This window comes from Mastomys coucha, unplaced genomic scaffold (genome assembly GCF_008632895.1).
Source record: "Mastomys coucha isolate ucsf_1 unplaced genomic scaffold, UCSF_Mcou_1 pScaffold21, whole genome shotgun sequence".
NCBI classification, from domain to species: Eukaryota; Metazoa; Chordata; class Mammalia; order Rodentia; family Muridae; genus Mastomys; species Mastomys coucha.
Window position 1 is genome coordinate 190846942 of NW_022196904.1, and position 14988 is coordinate 190861929.

Below are 14988 nucleotides of genomic sequence, written 5' to 3' on the forward strand. Positions count from 1 at the left end.
AGGTGTAGCCTTTGTCTCTTTTTGGAGACCAAAAGAGGCTTACCTGGGGTTTGGTGGTAAGAAAAGGTAGCTATCTAACCAGACACATGCCTTCCTGATACAACATGGCCTGGTGCCAAAATCCTCAGTGGATACTGGTCCTACGAAGGAACTTGGACTTAGACTTTTGGTAGAAGGCACAAGGCCTTCTAGCATGGTCAATAGGAAGAACAGAAAATCTAACATTTTGATTTCTAACCCATCTCAGGCGTGGTGCTGTTTCTTGTTCAGTGACTCACTTGATGGCCTTTTATCAAAGTTATGTAAACTGCAATTGTCCCTTTGGGGAACTTCTAGCAAATACTACACTAATGACAATAACAATAATGGCAGAAATAGGGTTTTTGTCTTTTAGATATGTTTGGGGTTACTTGCCAATATTGTGTTAACATTTATTCCAGAGAAATTTCCATTCAGAGTGGCAGCCCATAAGTGTATTCATATTCTAAGACAGTCAAACACAAAAAGGTCACGTAGGAAGCACTGAGTATATGAATTTTCAGACAAGTCGACAGAACACTTATCCAGCTGATCCCAAATGGATCACGACTGGAAAATCAATATAAAGCCTTATAAAAACAGCTGGCCGTCACCAGACTCTCTTTGTGTCTGTGTCTTTCAGAATTGGCTATCCAATTCCCATGTTTGCTGGATTCTGCATAATGTTTATCTCAACAGTTAGTAAGTATCTGCTGTTTGCCCTCTGCATGCGGGTCTCGGAGGGAGCTCTGTCTCCAGTGAGCTAGGAGTCAGACCAGACCTGGGGGAGGAGAGGATGTACTGGCCATTGTATGGGAAGGGGGACTTCATGGATCAGCCCATAACATCAAGTATAGACACACTCATGAGTTTAAGGGAGGGTTCCAGAATCACACAGTGTTGAGGCATCCCTGTCCTGTAGGCAGGGGCATGGCCTTGATATGAGGGCCTGGGCCTGCTCTCTTGGCAGTGTTTGCCTTCTCCAGCAGCTATGCCTTCCTGCTGATCGCCAGGTCCCTGCAGGGAATCGGCTCCTCTTGCTCATCTGTGGCTGGTAGGCATGAAGACATCAGTGAGTGGGGAGCCCAGCTGGGGACTTATGTGGACTGATGCAGGGACCAGAGGTAGACAGGGGTGGACAGACTGTGCTCACTTTCCTATTGGGTTCTGCTTAGCCTCATATTTCAGTAAGTTTCATTGGCTCAGGAAGATAGCCTGCTTGGGGTCTGGGGGAGGATATCATGCATAATGTTCTTGGTGCTTCCCAGAGCATGGGTATTAACTGGATCTTCTGTTTAGGGATGGGCATGCTGGCCAGCGTGTACACAGATGATGAAGAAAGGGGTAACGCCATGGGGATTGCTTTGGGGGGCCTGGCCATGGGGGTCTTAGGTACGTACTAGTCACTGTGCAGGTGAGACCTGTTTGGCATTGGGTTACGATGGTCCTTGCCCATTAGTCCTGGCCACACTCAGCCCATGTCCACATTCCTGTGAACAGACATCCAGCCCTCCTCTCTGTTTTTTGTCCCCATGGAGCTTTGGGAAATGGTGGGCAGAGTCCTCTGCAGGGAGGATCTGGTCTCCAAATTTCCTAGGTTCCCTGGCCTCTGTCTCCAAACTTCCTAGGTTCCAATATAAAACACAGGATTGGGTAGGATGGTCAGTCAGATCTCTTCCTCTAAAAATTCTGAGTTATAGTAGACAAACTTCTAGCCTTCTGTATCTGCGATGACACCTGTCCGGGTTGACATCCCAGGCCTGGGAAAGGTGCTTTTCCTGAAGGATACCTGGGCCTTTTCTCTTTCCTTCACATTTTCCTTTGCTCTGGACCATGTCTGCTTGTAGCAAAGAAATGGATCTGTAGACCCTCCAGTACAGAACACAGCTCTTTGTCTACCTCTTTCACTTCAGGCCCTTGGTCTTTGAAGATGCTTTTTGTGTGCTCTTCCCATTGCTTAGGTGAAAGCATTCCTGGGGAGAAGCTCAGCATGCTATTAAGCTGAGTGTAAGGTGGGCTTCCCAGATCTTTTAAGGAACAAAGTATAAGAATCAAATGATGGTTCTCCTATGGGGAGAGGCACCCATCTACCATGGCTGTCTTGTGGATCTTTCTCTTCCTGTAGTGGGACCCCCCTTCGGGAGTGTACTCTATGAGTTTGTGGGGAAGACAGCTCCCTTTCTGGTGCTGGCTGCCTTGGTGCTCTTGGATGGAGGTAAGTGGCTATGGCCTTGGCCTCTGTAATAGCATGTGTTCAGGCCACATCTGCTTTCCAAGGAGGGTCATCTGTGTTTTCCCCCTGTAGCTATTCAGCTCTTTGTGCTCCAGCCATCCCGAGTGCAGCCAGAGGTAAGCAGCAGGGAGGTGAGGGCCCAAGATTGGCCCAGGTAACTCTTTCTAACTCATTTTTGCCTCGCAGAGTCAGAAGGGGACACCTCTAACAACCTTGCTGAAGGACCCATACATCCTCATCGCTGCAGGTGGGGCTCCTGAATTCTTGAAGTTAAGGGTAGTTCTAAGGGGATGGTTGGAAATACATGGTCAGAAGCATGGGATGTCCTGCATCATCCTCTCTTGTTTCTTGCCCTTGTGTTCAAGGCCATCACTGCTTGACCTTAAACTTTCTGGAAGGGCTTGTTAGCTTCACTTCCAGGGTCTCAAATGGGTGTTGGCCTGTAGGAGTTAGGATTGAGAACCAAGCTCTAGATGACATCTCAGCTTGCAGAGCGAGAAGTCATGACTTTGAATTTGGGGTCTAGATGGACTAAAAGACAACTCTGGGGTTCTGTGGCTTTGTCTCAGAGGAGGCAGTTTACTTCCCTGCTGGGCCTCAGCCTCTTTTCCCAGTGCCTAGATACAAGGCTGAGAGTAGCTCTGGTGCCAGGCAGGGAAAGGGCCTGGCTGCCTGTCATGGGCACAAGCCATCAGTGTAGCTCAACCCTGGAAGGGAATATTTGTCTAAGCAGGGCTCCCAGACTACGGGAAAGATGTAAAAGTATTTGAGACAACTGGGTCTTGTCTTCTGTACATTTATATTTAGCCCTTTTCAACACTTTGAGTTGGGGGCTGCTGATGTAGCTCAGTTGATAGAGCTTGCCTACTGCACACAAAACCTGGATAAACTGGGATTATGCATAATCCTCAACACTGCATAAACTGAGATTGATAATGCACACCTGTAATCCCAGTATAAGGTCATCCTTGGCCATGTAGGAAAAACCAGCCTAGGCTACACAACACTGTGCCAATAAAAAATAAAATAAAATAAAATAAAAATCAATCAAAGCTCTGGGCTGTTCTTGTTGAACCCTTCTGCTGTGGGATTTAGCCAGGGCAGTACGCAGGCTAAGATCTGGAAAGCTAGTGCCCCACACCTCTTCATGCACTGGGCTCTACAGGTGCAAGGGACAGTCTAGAGCCAGGGTAAGGTAGAAAATAGGGGTGTGGGAGGATGGGGTTGTAACTCCCTGAACTTTGAGCACATATGAGCCAGGCAGTGTAGCAAAGGCCCTTCCTGCTTCTTGGAACCTCAATGATGTGAAGACAATCAAAGATACACCCAATGCTATTAGACCAGTCACAGTTTCTGGGTTATTGGTGGCGATGGAGGGAGTTAGGAGTGAGGCGAATGGGAAGAAAGTCCAATCGTTCATATGTTCTGCCGTTAAGTGCCACCAGGAATGAAGTGTGCACACTGTCATCACCGTGATTGCACAGCTTTCTTTGAATTTGTTCTAGTAAATTGCAGGCTCCAAAGAGCCCAGCACAGGAAGCTCCTAGAATGATGGAGGGCCGTTGTGTGTGTCCTTTTGCTGGATGGCTCTGTATTTACAAAGAGCTTGGTTAGCAGATCAATGATGACTTGTATGGATACTCTATATGCACATGGCTAGAAAAACACCCTCCCCCAACCCCTGCCAGCACATTTGTACGCAGTGTACCATGACACCTTAGGAATCATGAAAAAAATATCTATCCATTGCGCAGTAAAACCCACTTATAAGAGCTTCAAGGTGTCCTGTGTTGCGTGTGGTCTGCTAGTTGTCTGGCTGCTGGCTGCCTCATGCAGCCTTCATCCCTGGTGAATTGGAATACTTCTTCTTCATTTGTAAGGTGGATGAGTTTAAGCCAAAAGAGCTTGACGGTCTCTCCAGTTACAGACTGGATGACTTGGGACTGGTCTTGTATAAAACTGAACACTCCTTGCCATCTTCTTGGCTCACTGTTTAGCTTGTATCTTATGGGAGTGGGTCTCTGAGCTGGGGCACATGGGGTCTTCGTTCTAAGTCACCACAGACACTCAGTATGAAGGTGCAAGTATACTAACACTCTTCCTCCTACACAGGCTCCATCTGCTTTGCAAACATGGGGATAGCTATGCTGGAGCCCGCTCTGCCCATCTGGATGATGGAGACCATGTGTTCCCGAAAGTGGCAGCTGGGTAAGGACTAGGGTGGGTCCCATCTGTGTGCCTGCCCTGCAAAACCACCCCCAGCAAGGCAGTGAAGAGACCACTTCTGTTTGCCTCTTCATGGAGTGTATGCTTGAAGTGGACTCTAGGGTCAGTTTCAGCTCCAGGTTTTCTTTTGTTTTTAATCATTCCTGACTGACGCTTCAAAGTGAAATAAAAAAGTACAGTTAGATATTGAGGGAGAGGAAATACATTAATCTTGTTACAAGGCATTGTTAGAATAGTTATATTTCATTGTTATTGTTAGCCTCTTTGTGTCTGCTTTATAAACTATACATTATCATAGGTACATGTGTATAGTTTGGTACTATCTCCAGCCTCAAGCATCTACTGAGATCTCAGAATGCATCCTCCACAGTTACTAGGAGACTCGCACTGACATTCTTCAGTGGGCTGGCATTTATTATTGATTTTACTGTGATTGCGGATATTGCTCCCAAGCTGAACTCTGTGTTGAACTATGATCGATTATCTTTCTTCCTTGAGTTAGTCATTGCCTTGTCTTTCTCTTTTCTCAGTTTTCTGTGTAGCGTCTATGAATATATTCCTTGGGTCTCTGGAAAAGATGAATGATGCTCCCAGGGTGTGCTCATGTCTATCATCTGAACAGAGCTTTCTGTGATTTTGCCCTCTGTGGACATCTGTCCTAACTCTCCAGTCTAAACATGGCACAGTCTAGGTCGCATGGGGACTTTCCTCCTCCATCATCTTAGCATCTTCTTTGACTCCCTTTCTTTGCCTTCCTTCCCTGTGCAGATATTTGAACATATGTGTGCATGTGAAGGCAAGAGGTCAATGCCATGGGGATAAAGCTCACTGAGCTCAGAGCTCATCGGGTCAGTTAGGCTGGCTCCACTTTCCCAGTGCTAGGATTACAGGTGTAACCCACCATGACCAGCTTTTTATGTGGATCCTGGTGACTGAGTTCAGCCCCTCATGCTTGTGCACCAAGCACCCTATAGCTTGACCCATGACCCCATCCTAGTGATATGTATTTTTAAGTAGTTCCTATTGAAGGGTGTGATAGTTCACTTCAATACTGATCCATATCGCAGAATGTGCATGTCTCTCCCTCATGTTTAGACAGATATCTGTAGAGTGCCTTCCCAAACTCAAGCTACTCTTTTCATACCTGGTAGGTTTCAAATAGGTAAGAATGGAGCCTCCTTTTCATAGATTTAATTTTTAGCGTGTGTGTGTGTGTGTGTGTGTGTGTGTGTGTGTGTGTGTGTGTGAAAGAGAGAGGAGAGAGAGAGAGAGAGAGAGAGAGTAAATTCTCACTATGTAACCACACTGGCCTCAAATTCTTGATCCTCCTGTGTCCTGTTTACCAGGATCACAGATGTGGCTAGTATGAAGTTCCAGATGATATTCCCTATTAATTTTTGTATCGAATTGTTTACCCCTTTCTTACTGATTAAGTGTTCTTTGTATATCTCTTATAAGAAATTTTGCAAAAAATGCCCCATTTTGTTGTGTCCGTTTACTTTATGGATGATGCTTTGTCTCTCAGAACATTTAAAATGATGCTTGTCAGATGTTGTTGTCTAGCCAAGATCAGTTAGAAATTAAATAGCCAGTTTTCCTTTAACGAAGTTATGGAGTTTTTTCCCTTTAGAATGTTAGGTTTGCATGGAATTCATTTTGCTCTAATTTTAGAAGGATGTGATTTTTTAAAAACTTTTTTCTATGTGGCCAGCCATAATCTCAGGGCCATGTCTCTAGGGATGTCTCTCCATTTCTCTCTGAACGGCCATATGTTCTTGGGTCCATGTCTGTAGTCTCTCTTCTCTTTCACAGACCTGCCATTGTCCCTGTGTCATGACCCTCTCTTGAATCACTGTACCTTTACAGTATTCTGGAAAGCTAATCCCCACTCATATTCAGTTTATTTAAGAATTTGATATCTGTCTTAGAGATTTATTTTCATAGTTCCCTCAACTTACATGGATAACATCATATGGAGATGTTTAGTTCTGATTTCATTATACTGACTCTGCGTGCTTGCACGCGCACGCACACACACATACACACACACCACAGTGCACTTGAGAAGGTTAGAAGACAACTTGCTTCCCTCCACCATTGTAGGTTTATAGGATAAAACTCATGTCATCAGTCTTGGCAGCATGTGCCTTTAGCCACTGAGCCATCTCCCCAGTAGTTGGTTCTGACTCCAGTGGACATTTTCAGTGTCCCCAGCCTTTCTTCAGGTACCTTTACTGCCTGTCAGACACCTATCCCTCAACCCAACCCTTACCCTTACCCTTGCTTTGCTTGCCTTAGGACATTTGTCTCAACAAAGTTCCAGCCACTTCAGGTTCTGTACTGATTGCTTGTGTCCCTCCATCAAGCAGTCCCTAAAAGTCTTCAAACAACCCAGGGTGAGGTAAGGGTAGTTAGGGACTTCTAGCAGGTGGAAGGTTTCTTTGGGGGAAAGCCGGCCTGGTTCCACTCATAACAGTTGCATAGCCTTGTGAATACACTGAAGACCACCCAACAGGAAACATAAGACACAGACAACATGTGTTTTTAGTGAAGGAAGGATTCTTGGAGCTGAACTAAGGGTGTTTCTTACATAGAAGCTGTAGTTCCGACCTTCCTGGTCAGGACAGAAGAGGAAGTCCAAGGGAACTTCCAGGCTCCTGGAGAAAGCCACTGCTAGGTGTTCTTTTCCCACTCAGTAGTGAACAGGCAAAAGATGGTGACACTCTTGCCTTATGTAGAGAATACAGCCAACACTTTTGGGAGGTTCTGGCTTCTCCTTCCCTTTGTTCCTTGGCACCCTGTATCTCAGGTGTTCTCAGGACCATTTATCCATTTTGGGGATTACATGGTTTTGTCGAACATCACGCATTTCCTTCTTGTCTCAGCCAGGAAGCTTTCCGATGTTGTCAGTGTCTCCACTTATCTGGCTTAGGACCCTAATTGAATGTGTCCTGGCCATGTGCTAGGCACTTAGGCTGCTCTGTTCACGTCCTCTTCAGACAGAGCCCGAGGCTTTCTTTTTAAAAACTCTTTAAGGTCAGCCAGGAGCCCCAGGGCCACATGAAATAGAGCTCACACTCCCTTGATGTTAGCAAAAGATCATTTCCTGCAGGCTTGTCGTTTGCCTACTGTTTAGCTGACCCACACTGCACAATTCTGCCTGAGGCTTTGCCTGTCATTCACGTCAAAGGTAGGTTTGTCTGTTTGGAGGGAATTTAATTTTACTTCTTACCTTGGCTTCAGTGTAAGAGGAAAGAGCCACTTAGTGGTCTCCGTAGCTCCTGCAGCCACTATGACCGTGAACAAAGGTACCATGGATGAGTGTAGAGGATATTGTGTCTGGAGCCTGTGGCCTTTGTCCTGCCTGGGGTTGCCTCAGAAGCCTGGCCTCTGGTGGCCAAGGATTTATGCTGACTATTTTGCTGTCACTTTTGGAGAAAGATTGTGTCTGAGGGTTTTATTACTGTGATGGGGCACTGTGACCAAGGTAACTCTTATAAAAGAATACGTTTAATTGGGGCTGGCTTATAGTTTCAGTGGTTTAGTCCATCATCATCATAGCAGGAAGCATGGCAGCATCCAGGTAGGCATGCCGCTGGAGAAGGAGCCGAGAGTTCTACTTCTCGATCTGAAGGCAACCAGGAGAGACTACCTATTCCGCACTGGGTGGAGCTTAAGCGTAGGACCTCAAAGTCTGCTTACCACAGTGACAAGCTTCCTGTAATAAGGCCACACCTCCCAATGTGCCACTCCCTGGGCCACACATATTCAAACTACCACAGACTGGAAGTCAGAGCCAAGCAGTCCTATCAGCTATGTGAGTGATGTGATTGCTTTCATGAAAAGGCTTTGGCTGTGGCTTTAGGGAAGGAAGAAATGGCAAATGGTCCTGTTCCAAAGGTGTCGGTTCGAGTCTTCCCAGCACCTCTTCTATCACACATTGAACAGGTCTTGAGTTCGAGCTGTTGGGGAATCTGTCTGTTGTGTCCTTTTCAGGCAAATGATTCTCGTGGACAGCTTGGTGGTGAGGGGCAGAGTTGAGGGTGAGGCCTATAATCCCCAAAGGGAAACAGGCCCTAGTTAACAGCCCCAGCCTATCCTGTCCTTGTCAGTTGTGACTTCATAGGACATCCTGCGCTAGCCTGGTGAAAAGATACAGAACACGTGGGTTTCTGACCGCCGGTGGTTTTCAGATGCCAGGACTTGAGCCAGCAGGCTTCTCCTCTTAGGTCAGGGAAACAAGGACCTACTGTTTCACCCAAGTTCCAGGATCAGCCATTAGGAACAATCAGACAAGGATCACCTGAGGCCCAGAAGAATCTTACTCTCGGCTACTGGTTCCTCAGGTCAAATGTCCAGCATCAACCTCCTTGGTGCCTCATGATAGCACAAGCCGTTCCTCGATTGGCTGCTCAGGGCTGAGGTGGGCTAGTCCCTGTGGTGGATTTTCTGGTGTGACAGGAAATGGGAACATGTGGGAACTCCTGTCAGAGTGACACACATGACATTGGATGCTGTGTATAGTGCCAGGTGAAACCAATGCTTTCCACTCAGGTGAGGAGAGTCCTAAAATGAATTATTGTCATATTTGCTGAGGATAGAAATTTGTGAGGTATACAGCCAGATGCCACTTGTGACATCCCTGTGGAAACCTGTTTTTGAGGAACACTGGTCTCTCCAGACACCTAGAGCAGGCTAGCCTTTAACTTACCGAGCTGCTCCTTCCTTTGCTTTTGGAGTGTTGGGATTACAGGCATTCGCTACCACATTCACCTAGAACCCTTTTCTTTTTGACAGTCAGCCATTCTTTGGGGCACCTTCTGCCTGACACAGCAGAGCTAGGCTATGGGAGAACTGAGGTAGATCCCGCTTGCTGGGTACTTATTGTATGTAGTGTGGAGAAGGCCAGCAGACCAGGGCAGAGATGGGGGTCATGGAGTTTGTATGGAGCCATGTCACTGAAATCAGTCTGGAAAAGCTATTCTCAGTCATATGGTATGATGTGTCACCTGAGAATCACATCCACCCAGAGTATACAGAACGAGAGCAATGGCTTTTCACAGTGCTTTAAAATGATTTGAACCTTGCTACATTTAGCTAGCAAATTTTAAGTTCAAGCAAACACCTTGTTTCATGTTTTCTAATCTGGTGCATTTTTGCTTGAAAATCATGATGCAGTTTGCCAATATAGAGGCCTTGCTCCCATAGGAAACAAGGTCACCGAGTTTCTCAGTCCCGTGTGACACTGGCATCTTCTTTCAAGTAGAGAAGGTAAAGCTGCTCACTGGCTTTTGAGGAGTCTGTGAATGCCCCCCCTTGGGGTTCTAGATTGAGGCAGGATATATTAGAATCCTTGGATCCTAGCCGGGCCCTCTTCTTTGACTAGCGTCATCAAAGGCTGTCTGTGGGCCAAGGTTAAGTAGATTATTTGGTTGACTGGTACAGTCAGCAATGATATACATGAATGTTTTGGTTTTGCTCTTTAACATTTAACATCTCATCTTAATAATACTCAAAAATTTCATGTAGAAATCTGTTTCATTTTTTCTACAGAGTATCTTCTCTAACATTGGGACTGCAGCCCTTCAGGGCAGAGATATGTTAGATGGCAGCTACCTTGTCATATGGGATCTGTTCCTCCATCCCCATAGAACATTCCTTTCAGTTGTTTCTCTGACCCTGAGGCCATACGTCAGTGGCTATTTGTCCTGCTGCTATTTTTCTCACAGTTTGCATTTATATATCCATGGCCCTTCGTTCCAATTGACCCCGAGGAAAAGTCAACACAATTTCTCTTTCTAAGTCCATCCTGGTATGCAGAGTGTGGGCCAGGATTTAATACTGTCTGCTTTGGAGAGTGTGACCAGCTGCAGGTTCAGGGTTCTTGGAACAGTATCTTGTGTTCTCAGCAAGCCATGTCACAAACCAAACACCATCTGATTCTTTCCTCCAACACCACCATGGTGACAGGACCCATGTTGTCATTCTTTGCTGCAGGCTGGCATTGTACTGGGCACATGGCCGTCAGTAAATGTTTGCTAGATCAGATTATACTGAATGACTGTTTGGCTCTGCATATTGCTAGGTGTGATAAAAAATAATCCTAGCTAGTTCTCCTATGATTCTGTTTTGTGTTTTGGTCATAGAACCCATTAACCTGAAATTCCTATTATGTTAGAGGCTCAGGGTTCTGACAGCTTCTTACATGATTTACCGGCTTAGTGTCTCATTCTTAATAAAAAGACATGCCATGCTTGCCTATTCCAGCACTTGTTGACCATCCCTAGTATACACAGAGATAGTTGAGAACAACATGGCTCTTAATACTTAAGAGCAAAGCCTGGAATTAAGTCTAGTATATCTAATTTCAAGGAAAAAATTACTGAAATTACAAAATTGAAAAATAGTCTCTTGTCAAGAAGATATCATCCCAGTGACAGGCAGTGGAGCTTAGACAGATCCCCTATGTGCACATATAGCTTGCCTTGATGGGCCTTTTGTTCAGTGCTGGCCATGTTCAAGCAACTTCTGTCCTTGCCAGCTGAAAACGGCTCCTACTGCATTGTCTCCTCTTGGAGAACCATTAATTCCTGGAAATGAAGTATCTGTCAGTTGTAGTTTTTTTTAAAGATAGGAAGATGTTCAGTTAATTGAGAAAAGCAGGGTGTGGAGCCGTAGGTGTAATGCAGTCCTGCTTGTGTTACAGAGCCTTGTGTGCACACATACATGTGTGTAAACCTACAAGGAAAAGTAACTGCAGGCTTTGAATAGTTTCAATGGCCTTCTTTCTTTTAGTCCCACTTTCCACTAATTCTTTCTTGTAATGGCTGTGCTATGTGTCTAAAGTTGCAGGAGTGAAGGGGACACATATGTAAATGCCCAGACCATATGGGTGGTCATCCCTAGGCTCCCATGTCTGAGGATTGTCTCTCTGCATCCACGTGTTAGTGGTGCCATCAGACTCAGATGGAAGTGGGATGCAGCCACTGATAGAGAAATGCTTTCCATTTCTGGAGCATCTAGGCAGCTTTCTGGGATGGATAAGCCATCTGGGGTACAGACGGAAACCGGATATTAGCTGCTTGGGTGCAGGCCCCAGACTTCCTTTCATTTTCTTGAATCAGCACCGTGGTGTCTGTGATTATTAGTTTTTCTGGCATGTGACTCCCACAGCACTGATAAGGTGTCCTTTTCATAAATCCACAGGCATTGCTTTCCTGCCAGCGAGCATCTCTTATCTCATTGGAACCAATATTTTTGGGATACTTGCACACAAAATGGGAAGGTAGGATTAAATAAAATCATTGTTATTATGAGAATGATGTAGTTCTTTGAAGAAATTCAGTGTTTCTGTCTTAGCTATTACAAGTAACTGTTGTGATTTTCATTGAAGTTGCGTCTTGGGAACACGGTGTAAGCGTTTGTTTATTGATGAGCCCTTTCTTTGATAGGTGGCTGTGTGCTCTTCTGGGAATGGTAATTGTTGGAATCAGCATTTTATGTGTGAGTAAAAGATTGCACCTGACAGGTGATTGCGGGTGGGAGCGTGTGGGACTGAAGCTCTTGTCTTGGGTGAGACTCGCCAGGCCATGTTGTACAACAGTTTGAATTTCTTAATAATTCAGTTTTATTGTGTCATTCATTTTGCTCCAGTTTTTAAAAGAGAGTTTGAACATTTTTGGAAAAACTCCAGTGGGTATATTATTTAATTTTAGGTAAGATGCTATTTAAGATGTTTTATTATATAGTTTACCAAATTATTTTCTCACTATTATCTTATTTTTTTTAAAAGCTTTAGTTTTTAATTGTTTTTCTTAAGGCCACATTATGTAACTCAGGCTGACCTAGAACACACAACAATTCTCTTCGCCTCATTCTTGCAAGTGCTGAGACGACGGAACATTACAGTGTCTTAAATCCTTAATGGCAACTACCCCTAACAACAGCAAGATGTTATCCCAGAATAAACATCATTTGGTAGCCAGTGTCTCCTCAGATATGGCTATCAAAGCCGAGGGTGGATTGGATGAAGCCGTCGTTACGGGGAGCCACATAATTAAGTTCACACAGCAGCCAGAGTTTACATTTCAGGCTTAACAGACATTTATTGACTGGCTGCCCTGGACATGGAACCCAGGGTCTCATGCATGGTAGGCAAGTACAATCAAGGCTTCAGCTTTTTTTAAGGATTAGGGTGGCAACTCCCTTCCTTTCTCTGCTCCCATTTCTTTCAAAGGGGAATGGATCCATTAGGCCCAGATAAAAGATATTTTAAGGCTTTTCCCAGGATGATTTATTAGTCTGTATCTTTTATTTTAGCACACTAACTTCCTCTTACAGATTCCTTTTGCAAAAAATATCTACGGACTCATCGCTCCCAACTTTGGAGTTGGTTTTGCAATTGGTAAGTCACTTGGGCCTTGTACCTCATTCTGGAACTGCCTTCCCTCTAGTGGAGATTCTCTTTGTGAAGAGTGAACACACAGTAGATAGGTACAGAGCCTGGATTTCCAGAAGCTGCTGTGGAGGCTGCCATGAGAATATCTCTAGAAGACCCCATAGTCCAAGTCCATGAAGATGCTTGCTGGAATCAGGCGGTGTTGGCTACACCACCACGCTCTAGCAAATACACAGCTTCCTCATATGTAGCCCATTTGATTGGGTTCAAACTTGAGAGCAGATCTTCTCAAATGAGACTGGGGACAGACTTCCCATGCTTCCCATGCTTTTTCCCATGGTTGTTTTTGTTTTTGTTTTTTTAATGAGGCTTGGTAAAGAACATGCAGGCAGGTGAGGTACCAGGCTATGCATTTGTGCCCTGAAGGGATTTTTCACAGCCCAAGGAATATAAAACATTACAGGAAGTCTGTACTGATGGTATGCTTTTGTTTCTCACTTAAAAATTTTAATTGATCATGATAAAAGAAAAGGCCAAATCCATTACACCATATTTTCAGGAATTTAGTCTTTGAGTAGGATAGCAGAGAGAATGAATAGAATAGTTTCTGACCCTCCAGAAGAGGTTAGGTGGCCCTGCCATCTTATGTCTCCTCATGGGCCTTCACAATACCAGTCCTGTGTAATTCCTTAAGTCTTTGCTTAATATCCAACTCTTATGTTTTGCTCCATCTATTTTTTTCTCTAAAGAAGGCTGAGAGAGGAGAGAGAGAGAGAGAGAGAGAGAGAGAGAGAGAGAGAGAGAGAGAGAGAGAAAGAGATTTCTCTTATCCACAGGCTGCTGTGTGCCACCAGACATCAGTTTACTATGTTCAGTCACACAAACTTTCAAATCACCTGTTTTAGAAAGAGGGAAACAGTGCTCAGGCATGAGCATGCTCATTTAATTAGGATTTGCACCCAGAATTCTGAGCACATGTGCTCTTTCTGGTCCTTTTCCTTTCTTTGTCAAGAGACCATAGCGTGTCATACTGGTCTTAGTTGTCAGTTTCACTAACTAATGAGCCATACTCTTTAGGTTTTAGTTTTTTGAGCAGGAATAGACACACTCTCACCCTTTTTTGAATTCTAATACTCTGGTTCTGCTTGTTAACTCTCATGGTCTATGGCCTGGCAAGGGAAAAGCAATCAAGTAAATAGTGGATCAAGAAGGCATCAGCTAGTAGACCAGGTTCCAGTGGCCTGTAATCTACTAGATCTGAAGAGCAGTAGGTGAGCTACTAGAGGACTGGGTACTGTCCTGTTCCCTTACCCCAAAGATATGACAAGGTGAGGCCAGGCAACCTACAAATGGTAGCCTAACAAGGACTCAGAATCCTGAATTCCAGTCCTGTCTGAACCCTTCTGCTGACTATCCACAATGAAAGGTTTGCTGTTGGGAGTCTTGTTATGGAAAAGCATGTGACAAGGACAGAGGGAAAGAGCTGGCAATGTACTGAGTTTAGGATATAGTCGCTGACATCTAGCCTGCTTCTGGTTCCTACCACTTTTCCATACACTGATGCTTGACTATTCACAGGGATGGTGGACTCCTCCATGATGCCTATCATGGGCTATCTGGTCGACCTGCGACATGTGTCTGTCTATGGGAGTGTATATGCCATTGCCGATGTGGCCTTTTGTATGGGGTATGCTATTGGTAAGAATGCTGGCTTTCAAGAAAACCTTTACCTTTGTGCAGTACAGATAACCTCCTAGAAATACAGAAATCTTTACATTTCTGGCAATAAGAGGTTTGGAGAAAGGGCTGATTTTCTGTTTCCCCAAAGGTCCCTCTGCTGGCGGTGCCATCGCAAAGGCAATTGGCTTTCCTTGGCTCATGACAATTATTGGGATAATTGATATTGTTTTTGCTCCACTCTGCTTTTTTCTTCGAAGTCCACCTGCTAAGGAAGAAAAAATGGTAAGAAAGCCTCTATTTTTTTTTTTATCATTTCACTCTAGCTATCTGGATAGTTTCTGCATAGTTTAATTCTAAAATAACTTCTGAGCCGGGCGGTGGTGGCACACGCCTTTAATCCCAGCACTTGGGAGGCAGAGGCAGGCGGATTTCT

At 44.9% G+C, this 14988-nt stretch overlaps 1 protein-coding gene across 3 annotated transcripts in view; it reads left to right on the forward strand.

The window, feature by feature from the left end:
- Slc18a2 (solute carrier family 18 member A2) overlaps positions 1-14988 on the forward strand; it is a 36390-nt gene that overhangs the window by 11791 nt on the left and 9611 nt on the right. For 2 of the 3 annotated variants that reach the window (XM_031390857.1, XM_031390856.1), the window contains exons 4-15: positions 662-720; positions 989-1072; positions 1318-1410; positions 2144-2233; positions 2324-2367; positions 2438-2498; positions 4364-4459; positions 11684-11762; positions 11929-11980; positions 12818-12881; positions 14454-14573; positions 14704-14837. In XM_031390857.1, the coding sequence (XP_031246717.1) occupies positions 662-720; positions 989-1072; positions 1318-1410; positions 2144-2233; positions 2324-2367; positions 2438-2498; positions 4364-4459; positions 11684-11762; positions 11929-11980; positions 12818-12881; positions 14454-14573; positions 14704-14837 (976 nt within the window). The remainder of the gene's footprint in view (positions 1-661; positions 721-988; positions 1073-1317; positions 1411-2143; positions 2234-2323; positions 2368-2437; positions 2499-4363; positions 4460-11683; positions 11763-11928; positions 11981-12817; positions 12882-14453; positions 14574-14703; positions 14838-14988) is intronic. The other variant, XM_031390858.1, reaches the window with a different exon arrangement.